This window comes from Lytechinus pictus, chromosome 3, assembly GCF_037042905.1.
Source record: "Lytechinus pictus isolate F3 Inbred chromosome 3, Lp3.0, whole genome shotgun sequence".
NCBI lineage: Eukaryota > Metazoa > Echinodermata > Echinoidea > Temnopleuroida > Toxopneustidae > Lytechinus > Lytechinus pictus.
Window position 1 is genome coordinate 26,018,939 of NC_087247.1, and position 25,316 is coordinate 26,044,254.

Below are 25,316 nucleotides of genomic sequence, written 5' to 3' on the forward strand. Positions count from 1 at the left end.
CTTTACTAAACAACCATAATTTTGGTGCAAACAGGTTCCTAATTTAAAAAGAGGAAGGTATAAAATTCGTGTCGTATTGAATAAAAAGTACAATATTTTTTATCAAATTCTATTAAACTTCATGTCATTTCCCTGCACATTCATCTCCTGTCCTTTTTTGCGCCCTCAGTTTGAAATTTTGAATGACACTTAAGTTTCTTTATCATTCAAAATGAAGCGCTTCAGGATAAGTCAAAGAAATTATACATCATTCTTTCTTATCTAATTTCAATAAATCACACAAGTTTCAACTTTTTGCGCACTATTTTCCTTGTAATAAAGTTCGAAAATCTAGAAAATCAATTGAATTAGAGCCGATGGGGTATTAAAGATATCTGCATTTGATGAAACGTCCGCCCTATGAAATTTCAGAGTTTCATTGCTCTGCGCGGGGAGGAATATCTTCCTCCCGGCATATACACTTCTCCTCTGTTTTGCGAGTTAAAGATATGCACTGTCGCTAAATTGCTTGTAATCAAATCTGATCTTTCCAAGGAAAGTATTCAATATATCTTAGAGAATACCCTTTATTCGGGACCCTTTTCTTTGCAAAAAAAATGATAAAACGCTTTAGCTTCCGCGCTTCTCGCGGGGTTATTATTATTTTAATTTCCTCCATTGTATTCCTTTTTTATGCGTTCACAATTACTTTTGAAAACAAGATTCAAAATCACAATATAGTCAAATGAATTGGAGCTGATATAGGTACTAGAGACAAGAGAGACGGCTCCTTTTCATTTTAATTTATGAAAAAATGGCACCGAAAGCTTCGCCCGAGAGGGGGGAACTCCCCTCCCTGCACCCACCCCTAGGGAGCGCGCTTCGCGCGCTCTGTAAGTGTTGGCACCTTTGGTTGGCACGCTTCGCGTGCATTTACCGCCGGCCCCTCCAAAATGTATTCCTGGCTACGCGGTTGCAAAGGTGAGGTAAGACCGATTATTTTATCTCTTGAAAAGTATGCCAGCGATCGCATTGGACACCGAGGTTGCTTTTTTGGTGTCATTTTTAGAGTCGCAATATCGAGTAATATATTTGGAGATATTTGCCCCTTATATAAGCAAGTTAAGACATTAATACTGCCATGAAGCATATCAATATTCTCGTTTATATATCCTCTTTCTTGTCGAATGCTGATAGTTTGCATTAGTTGTTGATTAATGATAAAACAAAATAATATCAATGCACATGCACATTTTTGACCAAAAACATTAAAATTTTGGCATAAATTATCATCTTTAAAAAAAATATTAACCGGACAGTCCAGAAAAAGATCGCAATCGATTTCTTCTATCTAAATCATCGTGAAATGCGTATTCATTTATTATTTAAAAAAATGAAAATAATTGATTTTCATGAAAAATCCAGGATGGCCGACAAAATTGCCAATTTGAACCCCATGGGACACGATTTTGAAAAGGGAACATCAAGAATCATTAACTAGACACTTCAGACAATAAAAAAAAAATGGTTAAAAGAATATAGGGCCTGTCATGATGGTGGACGGGAACCCCTATTTTCGACTCGACCAATTACGTATTTGAAGGCGTTTATTGAAATAAAAAAGATGTATGAGTCTGTTTATCCAGACACTTGCAGCTTTGCCAATTATTCAACATGGTGCACGGGAACACCTATTTCCGACTAGACTACCCGGGTAGACTACATCTGATTGCGATTTTTTTTAATTACCCTGGCTGTATATAGCAGAGAAGCTATTCCACGTTCCGTGTTTCAATTCCAGCCAGCTCACCAGGGTTATAAGTGCAGCAGCACATGAAAAAGATGGTTGAAATGACAGGATGCTTCCTGTAGGCTGTAGGCCCTATTATCAACGGCACTCTATGCAGCTTGTGAGTTCAAAAATATATCTCTAGAAACAAATTTTCATGATTACTTCTTATATGTGAAGCACCCCCTCATCCTCGAAAAAGACATGCCTCCCCTATACACTCCCAGATCTGTGGCGGTTTCTTGCACACATAGATACCAGTACAACTAAGAAGGCGCCAGTCTAAAAGTAATTAGATTCCCCCCTAATTCCCTTTATTTTTTTTTAGTTCCTTTCAAAACTCACAGGAAATTGTAAACAATTTTTAATGTCTTAAAAAACAACAACACATAGATGGTTTTAGATTAAAAAAAAAAGGGAAAAAGGAGTCTTCGGAGGCACATAACCTGATGTAACCAGAATGCATAGGCGGATGGGGGGGGGGGGGGGGGGATGCGAGGTAGCCTTTATACATAGCTGATAAAAGCCGTATAGTGTAATTTTCTCTGATCTGTCTCTTTCGAGAGACCATTAAACTGTTGGGGGGGTAGGGCCTATTTAAACCCCTCAAAAAAGTATGGAAATCTGAGTTTGGCCATTAATTTCTCCAGATCCCCAATTTTACACAATGCATGTTTGATATAATTCTAAAGATAATTTAATTTTCTTTAAAATGATACCACGCTTGTTATGATCATGCCATTACAAAAAGAGCAGGATTCAAAAGTGTTGGATGAGGTCTGAATTAAGCTGCCAAACGAGCAGAAATAGTCATGAAGGGTCAATGAAGAACATGATTCTTTTGTCTGTGAAAATCCATTTAAATCAAGCCCCTGCTTCTTCATATTTTATGTTTTGTTGTGGTTTATGTACTTTAGTGAAAGTCTGTGAGATAACATGGTTTGAGTCGTGGTTTGAAATACCCATGTTATGTTATATGTGTTTGCTTGTGCAGAGGTATGTTTGATTCCATAATGTTGATGTTAAAGTGCATGAAAACAAAAGAAACCGCTGAGAAACTCACTCATCACCACGGAAAAAAGGAAACAGTGACTTTCAATATTGTGTCATTTTTCAACTTTTGAATTTTGACCTTGTCCCACGTTTCAGGGCACTGCACCTCCATGTGCACCATCATCATTATCATGTATGGTATCATTTTAAAGAGAATTACTAATAAATGATTTATTCGATGGTATCAATCACACATTAAAGTTTACTAAAACCGAGAAGGGATTATCTATCAAAGTCAGATTTCCAAACTTTTTTTGAGGAGTTTAGCTGTCATTCTAATTTTGTGGCACTAAAGAAAATTTCAAATTTATAAATTTAAGAGTCGAACAATGATCGTGATTAGCTGGTAAGCCCCGTCACTATTAAAGTCCGTGGTAGTTATTTCACAATAGCAGAGGTACCGTGTACTGAGACTTTTTTTACAGACTCGTAACAATGGATCATCATTTACTCCGCAAACCATTTCGATCTTTTCATAAGAATAAGCATTCCATTGGAGCTTTGGGATAGGGCCTATTCCATTTTACATTCATTCATTCATTCACTCGATCACTCACTCATTCACAGGGGCCGCGGAACGGTTTTCAAAGTGGGGGGGCTGAGCCAAAAGTGGGGGGGGGGGCTGACCATGCAAAAAATCACAATCTTATGGTAATTTTTACGTTTTTGTACACGGTTTTGGAAAAAAGTGGGGGGGAGGGGGGGCTGAAGCCCCCCCAGCCCCCCCCCCGCTTCCGCGGCCCCTGATTCATTCATTCATTCATAACGTTAAAGGACAAGTCCACCCCAACCATTAGCTGATTTAAATAAAATGAGGAAAATCCTACAAGCATTTAACACTGAAATTTTTTATCAAAATCGGATGTGAAATAAGATAGTTATGACATTTTAAAGTTTCGCTTAATTTCACAAAACAGTTATATGCACATCCTGGTCGATATGCAAATGAGGAGACTGGTGACGTCATCCATGCACTCACTATTTCTTTTGTATTTTATTATATGAAATAGTGAAATATTCTAATTTTTCCTCATTGTCAAGTGAAACTAGGATTGATTCCACCCTGAACATGCGGAATTAGCGTTATTTAAAGGAATGGTCCAGGCTGGAAATATTTATATCTCAATAAATAGAATAAAATTCACAAAGCAAAATGCTGAAATTTCATCAAAATCGGATAAAATAACAAAATTATTGAATTTCATAGATTTGCATTATTCCGGTGAAACAGTTCTGGCATGTCTTTATGAATATTCATTAAGTGGGCTGATGATTTTATATCCCCACTTGTTCTTATTATACATCCGATTTTGATGAAATTTTTCAAGTTTGCTCGTTTGATTTTTCTCTATTTATTCAAATCATCATTTCTGGGGTGGACTTGACCTTTAATATTCGACAACTAATCGCCCGGCCCCGTGGCCAATAGAGGGCAGTGGTATTTTACGGGTCTGCAGCAGACGTGGACGACAGGATCGATCCGACGGTAAATATTATCAAAATTGTAATTATTTCTGAATTAAAAGTGCCAATAATTTTCATTCTGTGTGAATGGCTTAAAAGGATGTCTTGGATCCAAATTGAAAATCGTTTAAGTAGACGTAAACGTATGTCAGTGTCTGAGAAATTAATTGTGCTCATGTGTGTTCGTTATTGTCACTCAGCGCCAGCGGGTCAGCGGCAGCGCCATGACATGAATGCCGGGGCGTCACCGGCTGCAACCCTTAAGGCCACCGCACACGTGCACCTTACGACCCGACTGGTCTGCGACTGGCTTGCGACTGAGTTAGGGGAGATGAATCGCTAGGTGGTCATAAGCCTCGACACCACACACCTTGTGATCCGATCTGCGACTCACGCATCCGCTTTTTGCTATTAGTATTTGGCATAGCAACTGAGAAAGTGCGCTTACTAGTGCGTATGCGCGTTGTTTATCATATACGCGTCGTGCAACTCTGCTGTCTGATTGGCTGGAAGCTGGATTGAGCTTGCGATCATGTCATAAGGATTCGACATGTCAAATCCTTCCGATTTTCCTTGCGACTTGTCTCTGACCGGTCTGCGACTTGAAGCTGACAAGAGCTGTGACGTCACATCTCCCCTCACCCAGTCGCAAGCCAGTCGGCGACTGGTCGGGTCGTAAGGCAGTAGAGGCGCACGGCCAATATGGGAGACTCTCTCCAATAGGGGAGACAATCTCCCACATGTCATTGGAGACTTGCTTTGCAAAAGGACAAAAGAAACAACACCAACAAAAGCATGATTTTTTCCACCCAAAATTTTGTCTCACTGAGGTCAGAAGCCCATTTGTTTTGTGTGTGATTGACAACAAAAATCCTTATCAAAACAAAAGTAGACGGTGAATTTTTAAAGTAGACGGTGAAAGGGGGTAATTTTTCATGAGGAATCTGCTTATCACATTTTTATTTGCCGCCAAGGTAATCCTTTTGCAGCAAATGTAAACAAAGGAAATTGGTCTCCAAAACTGGAGACTGTCTCTGAAATTGGATACCCAAATTCTTTACAAAAGTCTCTGATATTGGAGATAATCTCCCACATTGGAGACAGTCTCCAATATTGGCCATGCGCCTCTACTGTAAGGTGTGCTGTGGCCTTAACAGTAACAGTTAGTAAGGGTAAGGCGCCGCGCGCAGCCGGTTGTTGCATGCATCACTGCCTTAAGTAAATCCTACTTTCTGAGCTCAATACTATTTTTGTATTAAGTTGTTTAATAGGCCGGCCTTACTTTAGTTATACAGTCACTCACACTAGTGCGAGGTTAGTATTAGTATTATTACTAACCTCTCACTACCTCGAGCGATGTTCACGTTCATGCATCATGTTTTGTTTATTATGCCACTGCGTTGAAGTAATGTGTTTTGTAAAACCTAAACCCGTGATTTGATTGAAAATAGCTGCATCTTTAAGGTTTATAATGGCTGAATCTGGAGTGGTCTAGGGGTCTCCCCCCTTGAGCTTAGGGTCAACACTCGTGTACAATCATCATTATGAAAAGTCTTGTTCACATCAAGATATGACTGGGAAATTTTTTGCTCTAGCCTAGCATGTATAAAGTTTGTGCTTGTTGCATATCTTCTTGTACTAGAACCGTGCAGATACATGTCACAGACAAGGGGGACTGCGCAGACTCTGGGGATCTTACCATACAAGGTACACTCTCAGTTAGCTATCTTTAACTCCTTAATACTATTAAATAAAACCTGTAAAATAAAAACAGAGAACAATAGATTTGGTCTCTGGTTTTTACAGGTAATAGTGAGTTAAAGAAAGCTGACTGGTGGAACCTTGTTCTCTGTAAGGACTCCCTGTGTGGTGAAATAAGGTTGGCTTGTTTTCTCTTGTTACTGAGGATAAATGCTTGATTTTTTACACTGTCAGTTTCTGTTACAGCTATTCATCATATATCTTGGTTCTAAAGTTAATTGAAATCTTTCAATTGTTTTTTTCTAAATAAAAGATTGTTTGGTGACAATTCTGACCAACTTTACTTTTCCACTAATAGAGCGTCCACTAAAAAATATGCTCAAAATTAAAGGTTTTTTAGTGCTCTGGTGAATAAAAAATGATGTCCAAGTTAATAAAAAAAATCATAACTGTATGGAACTGATTATTTTTGGTAACAAAAGTGATATTTTAAAGAATGTTTGCTGTATGTTCCATAGATCTAAATATAGATTAACAACAGGCAGCGTGGTTGCAGTGAACAAGTGGGCGCGCAGGGGTAATAGACTGAAAATCTGCTTTTTCTTCAGAGTTTTAAAGAATTTTCTGATTTTTCTCAGTCCTCCTCCTACACAGACAACTTTAACTACAGCCTCTATTTCGAAAAGGGTGTGCTACCTCACCCGTTTTGGTTTCTCTTTAAATCTCGCTTTCAATGGGAGAAACAAAGTGCCAGAATGAAAATTGCCATTTTAAGAATACAATCAGCTTTATAACAGTTTCTCAAAATATGTGATGTGAAATCCCAAAGTTTGATTCCAAAGAGGCGATGTCAGGTCAGTCGATCGTTTGTCTTTGTGTTTCGAATGCAGCTAGAACATGTAGGCCTACCGATACGCACACCAGCCAATCATGTTTGTATATCATGGCATGATGTCTACCACCACCAAGTGTTGCGGTCTGTATGGAGGGAGAAGATGCAAAAATAGACTGATTTTTCAGCATAGGTTAATGTCAGCCAATGATTAGGGTCATACTTGTGAAGCATCAAGGTCTCTTGTGCTACCCTTAGGGAGACTACTTGGGTGTGGAATAGACCAAAAACGAACAACACCACCCGTGAGCCCAATTCATCTATGAACAAGTGTATGCAACTTAGGCTTCTTTAATCTATCTGAACGCATTCCTTTTGGACATACCAATTTGCCTATCTTTGCAGATTCTCAAGTGCATCAACAAAACTATTTATGAATTAATAACGTATTTGCAAGGACAGATGAAAGCTACTGAATTGATACAATTTGATTGGCTCAATAGTAAACTGATATTGTAAAATAAGTGCATTTGCCATTAGGACCCAGATGACCAAAGTTATATCATGTATCTTGCCATGACCCGGTGGGGGGGTGTTAATATTTTCCTGTCACTCAAAATATCAAGCGTAGCTCTTTAAAACAGAAAAAAGGTCATCACTTAAGATAAAAAATTGGGTTATGTCTTAAAGTGATAAGATAATGTTCAATAAAATGATGATATCTCAGATCTTTTAAAAACATAAATTCTTCCCTTAGAATAGATAATGAGATAACAAGATCTTGGCTCTCATCATGTCGTCATACTTTAGAAGAAATGATGACAATATCTTGGATCGTCATGTCAACATCCTTCAGCAGACATTATGAGATGACAAGATCCTTTTTTACAAAAGCATGTGCTTGCAAATGCCATGCATATCAGCAATCAGCATGCTGAAGTTTGTTTGTCTCAACTAAAATCCAGATTCATACAGCTTCATATCTGCATAGTCCGGCTGTTTACACTTTACATTAAGCATATAATAAATAAATAATATAGGATTTGTATAGCGCACATATCCACCTTGCGAGGTGCTCAAGGCGCTCCTATACGGTATTATCCGGGTTAAGCTAGTCTACCGATTCTGGTGCGCACAGCTTTTTGAGGAATTACTTCCTGCCGGTACCCATTTACCTCACCTGGGTCGAGTGCAGCACAGTGTGGATAAATTTCTTGCTGAAGGAAAACACGCCATGGCTAGGATTCGAACCCATGACCCTCTGTTTGAAAGGCGAGAGTCAGAACCACTGACTAGACCGCGACGCGTCCACATATGTCTGCTCATAGACAATTATTGTTCACATTGGCTTTCCATAGAGATGTCGTTGAGCTGGAGTCATGATGCTTTCATGAAATGAAGGTAGTCTACACAATGGGTTGACTTGAATTGGAAAGAGCAATATCAGACAAGCATACATGTATGGCATAGCACTGACAATTTTATAACACTCTGGACATTGTAGATGTAAAATAAAAATGAATTTTCTACGCAATTGAAAAAAAAAGAAAAATCGTCAACTATTCTTTTTAATATGATACTTGTTGAACCCTTGAAATTGACAGACTAATTGCCTTTTTTGTGTGTGTTTTTTTTCATGGAAAAAATAAATTATTATCATAATTATTTATTTTGATGCAAAGAGATGTCGAACTGTAAAAGTAGTAATCTTTTCTTGAATCTTTTTTAGTATAAGATTGAGGACTACTCTAGCTGGCAGATACGGTAAGTTTCTGTCTTGTGTGATTATACAAAGTAGAAACTGGGCCTGGATCCACAGCTGGTTGTGTTTTATCGTCTGTGACTTTTTTGCAAATACACCCAACACATATTTGCATTGTGATTGGTGATGGTCCTTTGATTTGAACTTGAAGTCAATGCTGCTTATTTTTTTACCTCATTGATTTTGGGAGTTGAGTAGTGTAAGCCATCCAGGGGCCCATTTCATAAAGGACTTGCAACTGTTGTAACTTTGCCATTATGGCAACTACCATGGCAACAGGGCTCAGCAGCCAATCGTAATCAAGGTTTCCATGGTTGTTGCCATAATGGCAAAGTTACAACAGTTGCAAGTTCTTTATGAAATGGGCCCCAGAGATATGTCCATCTAGACTAGACCACAGATCATGCAGCCAATAGTAAGATAAACCAGGCATACACAAAGGTTTAGAGTCATCCTGATAGGAAGTTCATCCTTCAAGATCAATCAATACATGGCTATTTACATTTGTTCTACCACAAATAATTGCATTGTAATGATTTGTATTATCTTTACCTGTAATTGCAGAGCTCTGGCAATGTGTGCATGACTTTGGACTGAAACTGTAGCACAAGGAAACAGACATGGCGTATAGTATGCATGTTTATATGGCCATGGCCATGGTGTTCATAGGATGTGGTGCTAATGTGTTCTTCTTGGAGCTTATAGTGAGGTGAGTAAAATGTCCAGTTGTTTCATTAGAAGAATAATGCCCATCAGAAAAGGTTTCCATATTGGAGTTTGAATGAGTTGCAGTTTTACATTTTGGGCAATTCCATAAAATGATCAACCTTTTTGTACGTCCGACCCCCATTTTTCTCAAGTCTTACTTCACTTCATAAACTGACCGAGTCATGGTCCTTTGAAAACATTACAGACTGAAAAAGAACAAGAAATCAGAGACAGAAAATTTCATGAAGGTCCCATACATATGGTATGGAATTGCACTTTTAATACCATTTAATGTCATTTTTGTGTGTGTGATGTATTTTATCTGCTCAAAAGATTTTGTATATTTTGTGTCTTATCTGTTCTTTTTATTGTAATAAACATGTCATGTATCTGCTTTATCACCTTTTTTTCCAATATTTTTTTTCATTGATTGAATTTTCAAACTAAGGAACAAGTGTAGCAACTATTCATACATTAATTATTATTTTTTAATGGTAAAGACAGGCCACTGTTTAAAAATGAGATTTTGGCAATTAATGGTAATCTTTTTTTTTATAGAAATGATGGAAGTGATACTGATAGCTAATATTTCTATGTAACATTTGCTTAAAAAAGAAGGTTGCATATGGTTGATTTATTCTAAATGATTTTGTGACTTGAAATTTGAAAAACTGCAACCACCCCTGTCTCACTTTAAATATTGTAATTGATATTGAATTAGCAGAGGAAGCTGCAGTGAATTTGATTTTGAATCATGGACAGAGATACTAAACTGCCTTCATATTTTCTTTTGACTTCTAATCAGTGAATATCCTGGGAGTGGAAACATCATTACTTTTGCCCAGTTTCTCCTGATAGCTGTAGAAGGATTTGTTTTTACCTCTAAATTTGGGACAAAGAGACCTGTTATCCCTTTCAAGTAAGTATGATGTAATCAATGTTTTCTTAGATAACCTTTGAAGGTCTGCATAGTGGTACAGATAACGTGGGAGAGGTTCATGGTTCACCAAGTGGTTTAGTGTCTTTACATTTCTCTGTACTTTGAAAACAAATGAATTGAACTGAATAGTCCTGAAAAGGACTGTTGAGTGGTGGATTGATAGAGATAAAAATGGAAGATGAGAAATGGAAAGGTGTTATGGTGTAGTTTCTTCCATGTAGTCCTAAAAGGGATGGTCCAGGCTGGATACATTTATATCTAAATAAATATAGTAAAATTCACAGAGCAAAATGCTAAAAATTTCATCAAAATCGGATAACAAATAAGGAAGTTATTGAATTTTAAAGTTTTGCATTATTCTGGTGAAACAGCTCTAGGCATGTCTTCATGAATATTCATTAGGTGGACTGATGATGTCATATCTTCACTTGTTCATTTGTATTTTATTATATGAAATTAGGTTTATTCAAAATCTTACTAACAAGAACTAAAACAATAGGATTGACAATTGACAACTGATTAAGTGCATTAGTTATTTATTGCCGCAACTTATATCATAATGGAGACATAATTTACACATTTATAAAAAAATTAAACAATTATTATTTCATGTAATAACATAAGAAAAGGGAAAGTGGAGATGTGACATCATCAGCCCACCTAATGAATATTCATGACGATGTGCATATAACTGTTTTCACAAAATATTGATAAACTTTAAAATTCAATAACTTTGTTATTTGTTATCCAATTTTGATGAAATTTTCAGCATTTTGCTCTGTGAATTTTACTCTATTTATTTAGATATAAATATTTTCAGCCCGGACCATCCCTTTAAAAGGACTGTGAACAAGATGGAATCGACGACTTAGATGAGTTGAGATGAGATGAGAAGTCCTGGTGGTGTTGAGTGGAAGACGAGTAGATAAGAAGAGTAGAGTGGTGACGAGAAGATGAGCAGTGAAGAGTAGTAGCAATGAGGTGTATTGACGTCCCGGGCAGCTTGACAGTCTGTCATCAATCTTATATCATTGATTTCTTTACATACTAACATGCAATTGTTTGATTTATTGAAATTACCCTAGGTTGTTTCCAAATAATCTCACTTTATCTGTATGTCTTTTTTTCTTTTTAATCCATATTTTGATGCAGGAACTACTTTATAATGGTGGCATTCTTTTTCTCAACAAGTGTTGTGAACAACTATGCTCTCAACTTTAAAATATCTGTTCCTCTTCATACTATCTTTAGAAGCGTAAGTATGTTGCAATTTTATTTGAAATATGTGAAATGTACTATATAAGTAAACTTAATATGTATTATTCTCATAATTAAACCATTGTTTAATTCCAGAATAAAATATTTGTAAAGCCACATTTCTATTGAATTCCAAGTTTAATCTTCAATATTCAAGATAACATACTAAATAATTATTGAACTTGTGTGTATCCTTACATTATCCTATTCCTTTAATAGATTGGTTAATATAATATTTTCTTTATTAATCAGGTGGCATATTGCATTCCATAAAAGTGTGGTGTAAATTAGCCTAGTGTTTTCTAGACCATTGCTATGGGGACACAACCCAGTATGTTATTTTCTTGTTGTAAGTAACTTTAGCTTTTTTTATGTAGATTTAAGATCCTGCATTAAAGTAGGAACATTTTTCAGATCCGTTAAACAAAATGATCATTGACATATATTCTTTCTTAAAGAGAAGCATGCATAGTTTCAATGAACCAAATGTTAGTTTGACTTAACTTTTAATTAAATCATTGTTCTTTGCTTCGTCCAAATCATTGTCATTTGTTAAAGCTAAATGAAAGTAGTTGCAGTAAAACACTGATTTCGTAAGAAAGTCTGTAAAACCAAGGTTAAGTAGTACTATATCATCGTGGATCTAGATCTGGTACAGTTACATAAACTGAACTTTGTGAAATCATAAAATCTAAGCTGAAAAACGATCACACTGAAGATCGCCAACACAGATAGGCACACGTGGGACAGTGTATATTATTATTGCTGGAATAAAGACCTGACGGAAGTGCCCAAATCCGCGCTTATTTTGCTTATTTCTCAGCAATTACACAATTTCTTCCAGAATCCTTTGGCACATATTTTTTATTCATACAAATAGACACTTGGGTGTTCATGATATTGGATTCTGTAAAAAGTCATTTTGAGATCGTTACCACAACTGGCATTTATCTTTAAGTCCAACTTTGATTCTGCTTTGTCAATGTACAGGGATCTCTCATAGCAAACATGGCTCTTGGTATAATCATCTTACACAAACGGTGAGTTGTTGATTTCTAGAATTCTAAACCATGTAGTAATAGATACAATTATTAGACTAATTGGTGGTAGACAATCGAGGATTAGACCATGTGAGATTAGACTAAACGGGAAGTAGACAAAATAGGTTTAGACCAAGTGGCAAGTAGTTACCTTGCTTAACCCATTGGAAACTGAATGACTTTGCTATAACAAATGTTTTCCATAGACTCCAGCCCTTGGGCTCAGTCTCTAAGGGGTTAACCCAATGTCATGCTGGCAAATGCTTTGAAGTACCCATCAGCTGTCACAGGGACAAAACAAAGTCATACATCATCGTTTTAACACTTCAAGGTTTGTTTAAAATTAAAGTTATTTCATTTCATTCTGAATATCACGTATTTGATGGATATCCACTTCTTTGATGAGGGCTTTGACTGTTGCAGTAAGAAAAAAGTCTACATTCTTATTCTTCCTTATAGTGCTTTCTGATAATCTTATCAATTGATTCAAAAGAGAAATAGGTTCATAAAAGATGCAGGGTAGGCCTACTGGTGGGTTCTATGCTTGCAGTGAAAAATTAGAATGACACTTTTCATTTACTTCTAAAACCAGAGTTGAATACCACATCATTCTTTTGCATTCAATACAAACAAACAAGGTTTGGAGATTTTCCTTTTGAGCGAAGTAGTATTTTTATTCTTTGCATTTTTTAATTTGAAATTTAAATTTTCATTTTTTTTTTAATAATTCCTATGATAGATATGCTCCTTCCAAATATATGGCTATATTCATGATATCAGCAGGAATCTGTCTGTGTACCCTTATGTCGGCCAAGAACATAGTGAGTTTAAAACATATTTTTAATTGATTTAATGTTTTTTAAGAATTTTAGTGTAAGATCAATCATTAATAGTCATGTAATCATGTATGTAGGGGAAAGAGGAGAATTACAATAATAAAAACATGAAAGTTCTTGACCTTTTTTTCACAATAGTGATGAAGGGGTAGGGTCCAGCTGAGTAATATGGAAAAAAAATGTTTAATATTTATCATCTGAACTAAAATGGGAGGTAAATACATGTAACAAGATAATAATTTCAATATTTCACCCTCTTTTTTTAGGTTTGCCTTGTATATCTAGAACATTAGCCATCAACTTCCTGATATTTTAAAACTGGCTATTACAAAAAAAACCATGAGTTTCATATTCCAAATCTAGTGCAAAACTCTCATGAAATGGGAGATTAGAAACGTGTAGAGAACTTATGTTTTGCTCTATTACATCATATTGGGGTTAGTATTTTATGATACAAAAATACAGGGTAAATAATTTTGTAATCACTTTTCTTCCCTTTTCAGTTTATCAAAATATATATATCATGATATGCATGGTAGTAGTCTTAGACATTACAAAAAAGTGTTATCAATCTAAAAAGTACATTGCTGGAATTTGCAATTGTTTTGAAGCATCCATATGAATTCTTACCCCCCCCCCCAACATTACCTTCATACCCCCAATCAGTGGATGAACACACAATTGAATCTGTCCGAGTATTCACCATTGGGTCATGGTGATTGTTTTACCAGTTTTTTTTTTTTAAGCATTGTGCTCTATATGGGATGAAGATCTGTTTATGTCTTGAAATGATTTAAACTTCAGGGTAATGAAGATCAACCCAAAACGGAAGGATTTGACTCCACGTCAGATTTCATGTTGTGGATAATAGGTAAGATCTCTTCTATGCTTCCCTCCCCTCCTCCTATCCTCCTTTTCCTGTTTCTGTCTCTCTTTCACTTTCATTTCTACTTTCCTATCTCCCCCCTCTCTCTCTCTCTCTCTCTCTCTCTCCACCTTGTTCCAATCATTATCTTTTGTTGATGCATGTAATATGTGTGTAATATACTTGTAAGAAATTACTGTTCACACCTAGAATGTCTAAGAATCACTTTATACATTTCCAATGAAAATAACGAAATGAATAAAAGACAGTATCCCACAACAGAAGTATGAGTATAATTTTCAAGCACTGACAATTAGAGAGCACCCTTTTTTATGGACATTCAGACAGTTGGTATCTACATGATTCTAATTTTCTCTCACATTCTCACGGAAATGCAAACATTTGATATGTGATCTGGGATGTATGTTAAAGCTTTTGGGGAATGGGGGAAGGCAGCAAACATACCAGATGAAATCCTTTGTGTATAATCTCTGCCTTTGTGTGGGAAGTATTGTGTGTGTGTGTATCTTGAATTGATTGTAATCCAACTGATGGTAGATTGCTTCGTCATGCAGTGTAATCTTGAGATTTAACAATAATGAGCTGATTGGTTCAGTCTGTAATGAGCCGGTAGGGTCCACACAGAGACATTGGGTTCCAGTCTCATTTGAAATGATGATGAATGATCCCCCCCCCCCAGTGAACATGCTACAAATGAATGAATCTATTGAGATTTCTCGGTAAATAGTCAATCGGCTTTAAGTGTCAGCCACTCCAAACAAATATGGTGGATTTCAGTCACTGAAGGCTACATTCATGTAATGTGTCAACTTGCCATCCTATGTTTCTTACAGCCACAGATGAAAATATTTCTTCGTGATTTTTTTATACGCCCGCCCGGCTACGTTTCATCATGAAATCAATGGAAATACAGCCATTGTTAGATATTTAATGTATAGAACATACTCATGTTGGAATGGAGGGTTTCTCTTCAGCATGTGTTATCATGTAGTATTAATGCAATGTTCTCTCTGTCATCAGGTTTGTGTATGTTGACCTTTGCCCTCTTCCTGTCTGCTCGCATGGGAATCTTTCAAGAGACGCTTTACAAGGCCCATGGCAAACACCCCAGGGAAGCCCTCTTCTATTCAGTAAGTAGTCACTTGACACTGATTCCTATGCACTTTGATCTCACACATATAGTATACAGGAGCTACAAGTAAATTACGTTGCTGGGAATTTAATGTTAACAACATTAATGAATATTTATAATTTAACACTAGTATAATCTTACAAAAAAGTTAATGCCCATATTTTGCTGAAAATGTTGAACATTATAAACCTATGGGTTATACATGTTTGTAGTAGTTTATGTACATCTTTGCTGGCTCTGTGTGGGATGACTTGGAGTATATGCTACAAAAAATACTTATTCAAGATTGTGATTAATTTGGTACTCATCAAGTAAATAATTTTTGTGATTTCTAAGAAATCTTATACTGTCCTACTTGCCTTTATTGCTTAATATTCTTGTTTGTGTAGTTTATTAATAAGGATGGGAGGTTTTGGCTAGTTTCTCTCGGAAAGTTGCAGGTTAAGGATTGATGAAGCGATTATCAGACACAATCTTTGAATAGGCAGGACAGTTATGGGTGGAGCCAAATGCACACTAGTGAATAATCATATATTGTTCAATTATCTATTGACCAATGGTAATAGGTGGGTGTGGCAACAGTGATATGAATATTCATGAGTCCACTATTCCATATTCTGCTCGATGGGCAAATACAGGGAAAACAATCAAATGTTAATATTCTCTGATTCAATTCTTGACCTGTACCATTGTAGATTAAATGACAAGAATAATTTATTTTCATTTCATAGAATATTAATGTATGCATTTATTTCTTCAGTGATGTTCAGGGATGTTTCCTCTTTGTTTGTATTATCATGCCCATTCCATTAAACTCCATGATGGGATATACCAATTAAATTGACTGGTAGATCTATACAAGTATACAGCTATTGTTGATTCCTGTCGTGTTAGTTTAATAGTTTTTTATGTACATTTGCTTCCTATGAAATGAGAATGAAATGAGTTTATTGACCACATGTATGGTGACTGGCCAGTTTTCCTCTTTGCATTGGTCAAAATTCAATGAATTGATGTTATGTAGCTTTCCGCAGAAAGAACGCTTGAAATATCATGGTTATCTTTACTTTAAAACTAACATCTTTATTTTGAATAGCGTACAAACCGCATATTTGCCCTCATACAGGCCCCCAAAGTGCAGATCAGTATAGGTTGAATCTTCTGAATTGTTGAGAAAAAAAAAGTGCAAGGAGTGTTTTATACAGAAATACTTTAACTCATTATCCCATCTTGTGAAGCAGACCAATTAGGTTACACAACATTATATTCCATCATCCGAGAGAAATCAAAATAACGTACAGTTCTTGCAGGAAGGGTACCGTAATGGTATCCCTTGAGTTCTAAAGACTCGTAATATAAAGTACAATTAATGAAGAATGAATGAAAGAGCAGTGAGATATGGAGTGTGATAATATCTACGGACTGCTATGAGAGGCATGGTTGTTTGTAGAGGCTCAAGGGGACCGCAACGCGACTATGCCCAAGGTTTTTGCCCGAGGGCATGGTCTGGCCAGTGCAGTACCCGTGGTATCCACCTAATTGTTTATTATTTCACAGGCATGGTGAAATACATGACCCCACTTTTGACTGATCAGAGGAACAGATTATTTGACATTCTTATTAAAAGAGAGGTTTATAACACCTAACAATAAAAAAAATCAGCAGAAATCATCAAAGTTGATAATTGTTGCCCTTAAGACAAAAAACAACCAACCATCTCTTCTATCTATATGTGTACGGATACGGTTCACATACATTAAAAAAAATACCTTAAAACAATACAGGAAATTGTGTCTTTATTGAAACTGAAAGCATGTCTTTTTATGTAAATTCAGATAGAGATAGTCAGCTGTGTATAATACTTAATATGATATTTATTCTTGTTTGTTTGATTGATTCCTACTTTCTTTGTTTCACCAGCATGCATTGCCTCTTCCTGGGTTTCTCCTAATGGGTAGAGATATCTATCATCATGCTGTAATGTATAGTGCTACAGGTAAGTGGCTCCATACAATGACTGAAGACCTAAAGGCCTATTTTCTGAAGTCCTAGGCCATGGACTAACTCTCTGTTAAAATTATGGGAAGCCGACCATTTCAAAATTGCATTTAAGTTAAATGTATCCTTTCTTTACTTGGCTCTTTCCTCATGTTTTGAAGATGAAGAGAACTATTATAGTAAATATCCCCAGTCACTTATTAACAATCTGAGTAAACAGATGAGCTTGTAAATTGAACCTGTAATGTTAGAGATTTGTTTCACGATTGGCTACCCATAGTTTACTACAACTTTAGACCAGAGGTAGGATTAACCAGAGTTCAGAATACGGGTCATAGTGACATGACAGGTAATGTTGCTTGGGAAATTTTGTTTCTCTGATGAGGGTTATGGTCATTCATCATTCGAGGTGCTAGAAATTTCTAATGAGACCAAAGATTGGAGGGGCCAACTGTTTTGTGTCCACGTCTTCATCTGATCAAGCTTTCTGGTACCACTGGTGTTTCGGTACCAATAACTAGTATCATGGGGGAAAAGAATACACCATTGTTAAGTTTTAGGGTAATTTTGTGTTTGGCTTTAATGTGCAAATTTTCCATGAGGGCAATAATCACTAGATCAAGACCACAATAGACATCTGAAGTACAAATCTTTTGCTATGTGGATAAATAAATATGTTGGTATAATACTGTCTTTGTAACATGGTTTAGTGGAAAGCATTTATTGTAATGTTATAGCCGGGTTAATTCATAAATTGTTAATTAATATGACTACTTCCACATGTCATATATTGTGGTAAAACACTCATTGAGTTTACAAGAATTTCTCTGAAAAAAGACTTTGGCATTGAATGACTGACAACTGGTGGTTACCATTTTTTGTGTTAAGGTGTATTCGTATGTAAATTTGCAGGTAATGCTGACTTTTTTATTAGCACCATTTTACGACTCTACCAGTATTATTTTATGTGTGGTATGCAGTGTCCGTTTCGAATGGACAACCTCATTTAACCTTTCTTTTTGTTAATTTGTTATTTTTTTATGTTTATCATTCCAGAACCTATTGTGGTCGGTCTTGGAATAGCTATACCAAAGATGTGGCTTTATCTAATTGGAAATATGCTTACACAATATCCTTTTTGCTTCATATATTTTATTGGCTTAGAATGTATGAACTAAGAAGTAGAACATGTTTTGGTCAGAGCAGTATTTGTGAGAAAATACTTTATAATTCATGTCAGAATGGAAGTGGGGGGGGGGGGGGGGGTAGATAGTAGATGTAAAATGGAATTGAATAGAACGAGATGTAATATGTAATTGAATACTAAATATTAGAATAAGGGGTAAGGGGAATTAAATAAAAGTGAAATCTTGAATCAAATTTGAAACTGCATTCTAGATGAATATATAAGAGAGAGAGAGAGAGAGCAAGAGAAGAATGGAAGAAAAAAATAAAAGAAAGAAAGTGAATTAAAATAAGGATGCTAGCAACATATCTTGATACTACAGCCTTGTGCGAAGAAGAAAATTTGAAATAACATTTCATCGTCTTGATGGAATATAATAACGTCAATTCCAATACTGATATATGAAAATTAAGTGATCATAGATTGTGGAGTGAGCACTGCCCTATAACCTGCTGTGAGAGAAAGTTGATGTGAATAGGGTTGATAAAATGAAAAATTGTTATTTCCTCCCTTAACCTTGCCCTTACGTATATATGCATACGCAGTGTGTTCATCCTGACCTCGGAATGCCCGTCTCTCATCACCACCCTAGTCGTCACCCTCCGCAAGTTCATAAGCCTCGTTGCTTCCATCATCTTCTTCCAAAACCCTTTCACCCTGTGGCATTGGGTAGGAACCACCATGGTGTTTGGTGGTACCCTTCTTTTTACTGGTGTCCTCCATCAGTTGAAGGATGCCATCTTTGTGAGGCCACCACCTGCATCTCAAGACAAGAAGACTGATTAACAATTGAGCTTCTTGATGAAACTGTTATTAGATTTTAATTAGCATTATGGTGTTTGGTGATAACCTTTTTACTGGCGCCCTCCATCAGTTGAAGGATGTTATCTTTGTGAGACCACCACCTGCATCTCAAGACAAGAAGACAGATTAACAATTGAGCTTCATGGTGAAACTGTTTTTAGATATTATTTAGCATTATGGTGTTTGGTGGGACCCTTCTTTTTACTGGTGTCCTCCATCAGTTGAAGGATGTCATCTTTGTGAGACCACCACCTGCATCTCAAGACAAGAAGACAGATTAACAATTGAGCTTCATGGTGAAACTGTTCTTAGATTTTAGTTAGCATTATGGTGTTTGGTGGGACCCTTCTTTTTACTGGTGCCCTCCATCGGTTGAAGGATGCCCTCTTTGTAGGACCACCACCTGCATCTCAAGACAAGAAGACTGATTAATGGTTGAGCTTCTTGCTGAATGTGGTGCCTTATTTCCTTAACATACTCATTGTAAACCGTTTACTTATGCTACATAAGTACATGAATAGTGGCAGTTAGTGCTGTAACCTGCAAACGAGAACCCGACCCGTACCGTCCGGTATAATCCAATGATTTGCAGGTGGGACCCGCTGACCCATCGGGTTGGAACCTGGAGTTTGAATCACATAATCTAGGTCTACCATGGGCACTCACTCAATCACATGTGTTCACCATGACATGAGATTCTATCCTCACTTTATACAGGCTCACATCAGGAAGAGATATTCCAACTAAGCTAGAATGAATTCACTTCCAAAATCACTGATTTAACTTTAATCCAGAGTTCTGGGAGTGACATTGTACCACGAAATGGGTCTGCGCCAATCTCATAAGCATTGTGCAATAATTCTCGGAGCCAATTTAAGAATCACCGATTGCAACAGTGATCATTACTATTTACGTGTCATACGCTGGTACACAATGTGCTGCAAAAACAAGCTCCTCAAATTGACAATAAAATAATGAAAAATCAATGAATATCTTCAGCGGCAGTATGTGTGACGTATATGGTAGGCACTTTTGAGGCTAATGTACGTTGATGCGGTATTTGGTGAACTGAGCTCACGGGCCCACACAATGTTCACAAGACAAAAATATATCAGTAATTTTTTTAAGGAAGCATAAGCATCTCTAAAAGAATCTACCACGTAAGAAACACAGGATCTTGAGTAATCCGAACTCAATTTATTTCGTTTGTGTGTTTTGAATATTTGTATATGTGTCATAACTTCTCCCTTTGTCATACCTACGCTACAGCTACGGTCTGTGGATTTGAAAATGAACTCGGCCTGACCTGCAACCCACAATGGGGGCATACCGGCAGGTTACCCCATACCACAACTGGTATGGTTTACAACACTAGTGGCAGTAGTTTACAGTTTTACCCTTAACTCTTTATGGAATGCAGCTCTATGGGCTTTGTTAGGTCTATTGTTTGGTGCCAAAAGTTGACAAAGTGCTTACTCCTTTGAAACTTACACTAGATAGTACTGTATCAACTCACATCCTTAATCGATTGGTATAAATATGTTGTATCACATGATTACCTTTTGAACATTAGTACAGCAAGATTTCTAGTATATGAAATATAAAGATTGTATCACTCATTGACAGAGTTTGATGATTTTAAGGAGAAATTAAACCATTGTAATTGGTTGAGTGAATGAAAATGTTCGATATATTGCATAAGAGAATACAGAAGACAATTTGAGTGTGCCTACTTTGACTCATTTTTTTGCTAACCACTGACATTATTTTGTGAATGTCACTTTTTCGTGAAACTGAGCAAAAAGTGAAAAGCCATGCAAAAATTTCTCATTTGACATGCAAATTTGATGAAATTTTATTGATATACTAATTTATTCATTTGAACCCATTGTTGGGATGGACCTTGTTATTTCTCTAGTGCAAAATCATGTTCTAAAGTCGACACAAATCTCTAACAGAGCAAATAAGGAGAACTTCTATTCTATCTTCATGAGTATGGTGGGTGCTTGGGCTGCCAGCTAGCTCAGCTGGCAATTCTGAAAGTGCTTCTCAGACATCACTGCGCATTATCATAACATTGAGCACTTAACCTCAAAAGTGTCTTGGTCGGGTGGGAATGATTGCGGAAAATAATTAATCTAATTAAAATAGATGAATTTCTTGTAAATTTATGTGTATTTTGCCGATCGAATGGGTTTGAAAGCACCTACAGTATACCAAAAACATTATTATACATAAAACATATGTTAATTGATTAAATGTATATATCTTTAAGTGCCTATTGATCACTATGATAATTTTTTATTACCATGTGCAATGATATTCATTCGTTTCTGACATTTCTTTGCATTATCATATTGCTGTAACTATAACCGGTTTGTTTTCTCAGTTGGTAGAGCGTTTGTCTCACTCTCACAACTAGGAGGTCAGGAATTCAAGCTCCTGCTGCCTCGGACAAAAAAAAGACTTTAAAAGATGGGAGTTACTTGGAGAAGGTTTATGGTTCACCATGTGTAATATAAAGAAGGGAAAGGAAATACTGGCCAAAAATTCAAATGGAAAGACGAGAAAGTATGAAAAGAGGAAATCAGAGGTATTCATTTTTGAAAGTGAGTGAAGTCCTGAATTGGACTGTAAACCAGATGAGATGAGCTGAATATGGCTTGAGTAGCGATGATTTGAGTAGTGATGATTTGAGTAGTAGCAGGTTGAAGTGAAGAGAGGTTACTCAACGTTTCGGGCAGGTTGACTGTCCGTCTTCAGGAGTCTGGGAGTGGTTGGAACCTTGTTTAGCGGTCAATAATTCAAGGGATAGAAAAAAGCATCTGGCGCTGCACAGTAGCTTCTGGGCCCATGATCAATTGGGGAAAATGAATTTTCAGTGTATTTCTATTTCAGATTTCTATTTTGAGCACTAAAATATGGATGTTTATTTTCATATGTCAGAAATAACCAAAGTGTTCGCCAGTGTGCAGTGATTATTCGGTAAAGTATGATAATATTTGAAACTCAATGGACTTACTACTATTTTATTGAAATTATTAGCTTTTTTTACTGCTTTTCATGTTTGCTAATGTTGCATAATGCCTACTTGGGTGAACAGGCAATAATTGAAATAAAACTCATTCTAAACCTGTGAGATGAAGGTGAAGATTATGGGGTTAAAGTCTCTGACATTTATGACTCAATGAAATTATTTTTTCTACAACATCTAGTGCAAACTTATTGATTTTTCATACGTCAGGGTATATCGCAGAAGCTTCTAAATATGCATCAAATCATTTTGCTTTTAATTAATGATAAATATTTTATTTGATTTTTGAATATTGTAGTCTGACACTTGATGAAAGGCTAAATTGTATTCTATGTTAGTATCGTATTATTGAGACTCCAACACAACCCAGGTGAACGGGTACCTTGTCGGAGATTATTTCTTCAAACACAGGAAAGAGTAACGGGTGTGTTAATAGCTCCATGGACAGGGTAAATATGCTGCATCATTGTAGAGCCTTCAGGTATTTCTAATAAAGCACTATATAAGTATAATTATTATTGAAGAGCGAAGGAAAAAAAACATCCCAGAGAGACAGACAGAGAGAGAGAGAGAGAGAAAAAATATTTGAATTATCAACTTTTAACATGGTCTACGTACATGTATGTGTGTAGAGTGACAATGACCTGATTAGTTTTAGGAGAATTGAGGTCAAAGGTAAAAGATTACAGAAGTCATACTTTGAAATACCTTGTACTCACCATCACTGTCGAACCAGTTTAATTTGGTTCAGTGTCAATGTTTTTTTAATACTATGGTCATGTTTCATAAAACTTGTCATCAATGACAGGTGCTTTAAAAAGACATTAAAGTGATACAAAGACAATGAAAGCGTACAATAATTTCTGAATTCTTTTGTTGCTGCATATGTTTGTGAAATAGGGCCATGAAGTAAAGTTTTGAGTCAGTATTGGTTCTTATGGAATAATGTGTCATGCACATATATATATTTTAAAGATTAGTTTTGTTTTATTTCTAAATTGCCTAGCATTTCAGTTAAGATAAAAGGATATTGAAAGTAATTCTTTGAGAATTACAGTACTCTTGAATCGACCATTCCATGTTTTATCTGTACGTAATGCACAATGGTTTTATGTGCAGTGTTCATGTAGTTTGTTTTAGTGTGTATCCAGCAACTCTTTACCTCCCCCACCAAAATTGATTATACTTGTCTCATTGCAAGCCTGGCTTCTGTAGCATATGGGCTATTCTACAAAAAATTGTTTCTAATACTTTTTTGGTTTAATGGCCCATTTTTGTAGTATTTTCATGAATGTGCAAAGAAAATTGGAATGAAAGTATAGCTCATAGAATGGGTAGATTTTAATGGTATTGGAAGATGAATACGTGAAGGAATACATGTTACAAATAGGCACAATACTGAAAAATTCGGGACCAAAAGTGCATTGCCCGTGTGTTATTTCCTATATGTCTTGCTTGAATTATATGGACGGATGGATGGACAGACAGACAGACAGATAGAAAGATCGATAGATTGATAGATTATTGGTATATTGCGACCAAGGCTGCATTGTGATGTATTTTCAAGGTAACAATGACACATAATTAAGAAAATGGCATTATGGGGAAAATAACTCACATAACTTATAAAAATCAAAACTTTAAAAATTCACATTTTTCCTATTTTTTTTTCCAGTTATTAAAACCATCTTATTATCAGGATCCAAACCTTTTGTTCTTGTGATGACTAAAGATCCATTTGATGAATCACCTTCAAACTTGGTCCAAGTGTATAGGAGTCATAGTTCTGAGATAAGCTTTGAGGGTATGGAAGTCAAAGGTCACAGAGGTCATTACATACCTGAAAATATATTGTTCTTGTGCTAACTAAAGAATCATTTGAGAGCACGACTTCAAAGTTTGCTGATGTTTGCATATTAGGGTGACAATGATCTGATTAGATTTCGGGGTCTTGAAGTTGAATGTCAAATGTTAGAGGTCATTTTACATATTGAAATGTCTTGTTGTTGAGAATCTTTTGAGGACACAACTTCAAAATTGTTTCATCTATGCCTATATTGATGGCATAATAAGCAGGGGCCCGTAACACAAACCTTAGCAATCATCAAAAAAAAATTTACGATTGATTTCACTGACTACAATGTATAATCAATCATGAAAATAAAGCATACAATTAACCGATAGTCTTTGTGTTACAGGACCCTGATTAAATTTGGGAGTTACAAGATTAAGGTCACAGAAGTCCTAACATGAATGAACACATCTCATTTTACAAGTGATCATTACCAAATAATCAATTGAGGGATTAAAATCTTACTTGACTCATGTAGCCTACATATTTGGAATGTCAGTGATCTTGGGCCCGTTGCAGAAAGAGTTGCGATCAAACGCAGCTCAAAAAATTCTTGCACAACTTGATTTTCAGCCAATGAAGCACCCGTATTCGGGACTTGCACTTGATATTTTGACTTGCGTTCAAATGCAACTCTTTCTCTTTCTGCAACAGGCCCCTGGTTTGTTTTGGGGTCACAAGGCCAAAGTTTAATGGCCACAAAGTTCATTATTTTGAAATCTCCAAAGTTGGATGCATGTGTAATATTTTCTTGGCTCTGGCTGAGAGATGAATTCTGACATTGTGTATTTGTGAAGTGATCTTGTTTTTGGTTAGAATGATATCGATAGTGATTTTTAAATTTGGAATAGTTTGATTCATTTTATTTATAGTGACAGTAATTTAAGAAAGTGATTCTGAATGTTTACTTAGGTTTGATATTTTTTCACTTTAATGTTTTTCTAGTGTAATTTCATTTTTTTAATGAATTTTTTGTAGATAAGATTATATATTAGAAATTTGAGTAAGTAGCTTAAATGATGGAATTTATTTTCAAATAGTGACACTCAGATCTTATGATAGC

At 36.0% G+C, this 25,316-nt stretch overlaps 1 protein-coding gene across 1 annotated transcript; it reads left to right on the forward strand.

Moving 5' to 3' along the window:
• Positions 1-4,243: 4,243 nt before the first annotated feature.
• LOC129257542 (UDP-xylose and UDP-N-acetylglucosamine transporter-like) lies at positions 4,244-21,689 on the forward strand. Its single transcript, XM_054895892.2, has 11 exons — positions 4,244-4,307; positions 9,145-9,289; positions 10,094-10,207; positions 11,381-11,483; positions 12,476-12,525; positions 13,265-13,346; positions 14,166-14,232; positions 15,268-15,377; positions 17,300-17,375; positions 18,434-18,506; positions 19,091-21,689. The coding sequence occupies exons 2-11, from the start codon at positions 9,201-9,203 to the stop codon at positions 19,347-19,349; spliced, it is 1,023 nt and encodes a 340-aa protein (XP_054751867.2). The 5' UTR covers positions 4,244-4,307; positions 9,145-9,200; the 3' UTR covers positions 19,350-21,689.
• The last annotated feature ends 3,627 nt before the right edge of the window (positions 21,690-25,316 follow it).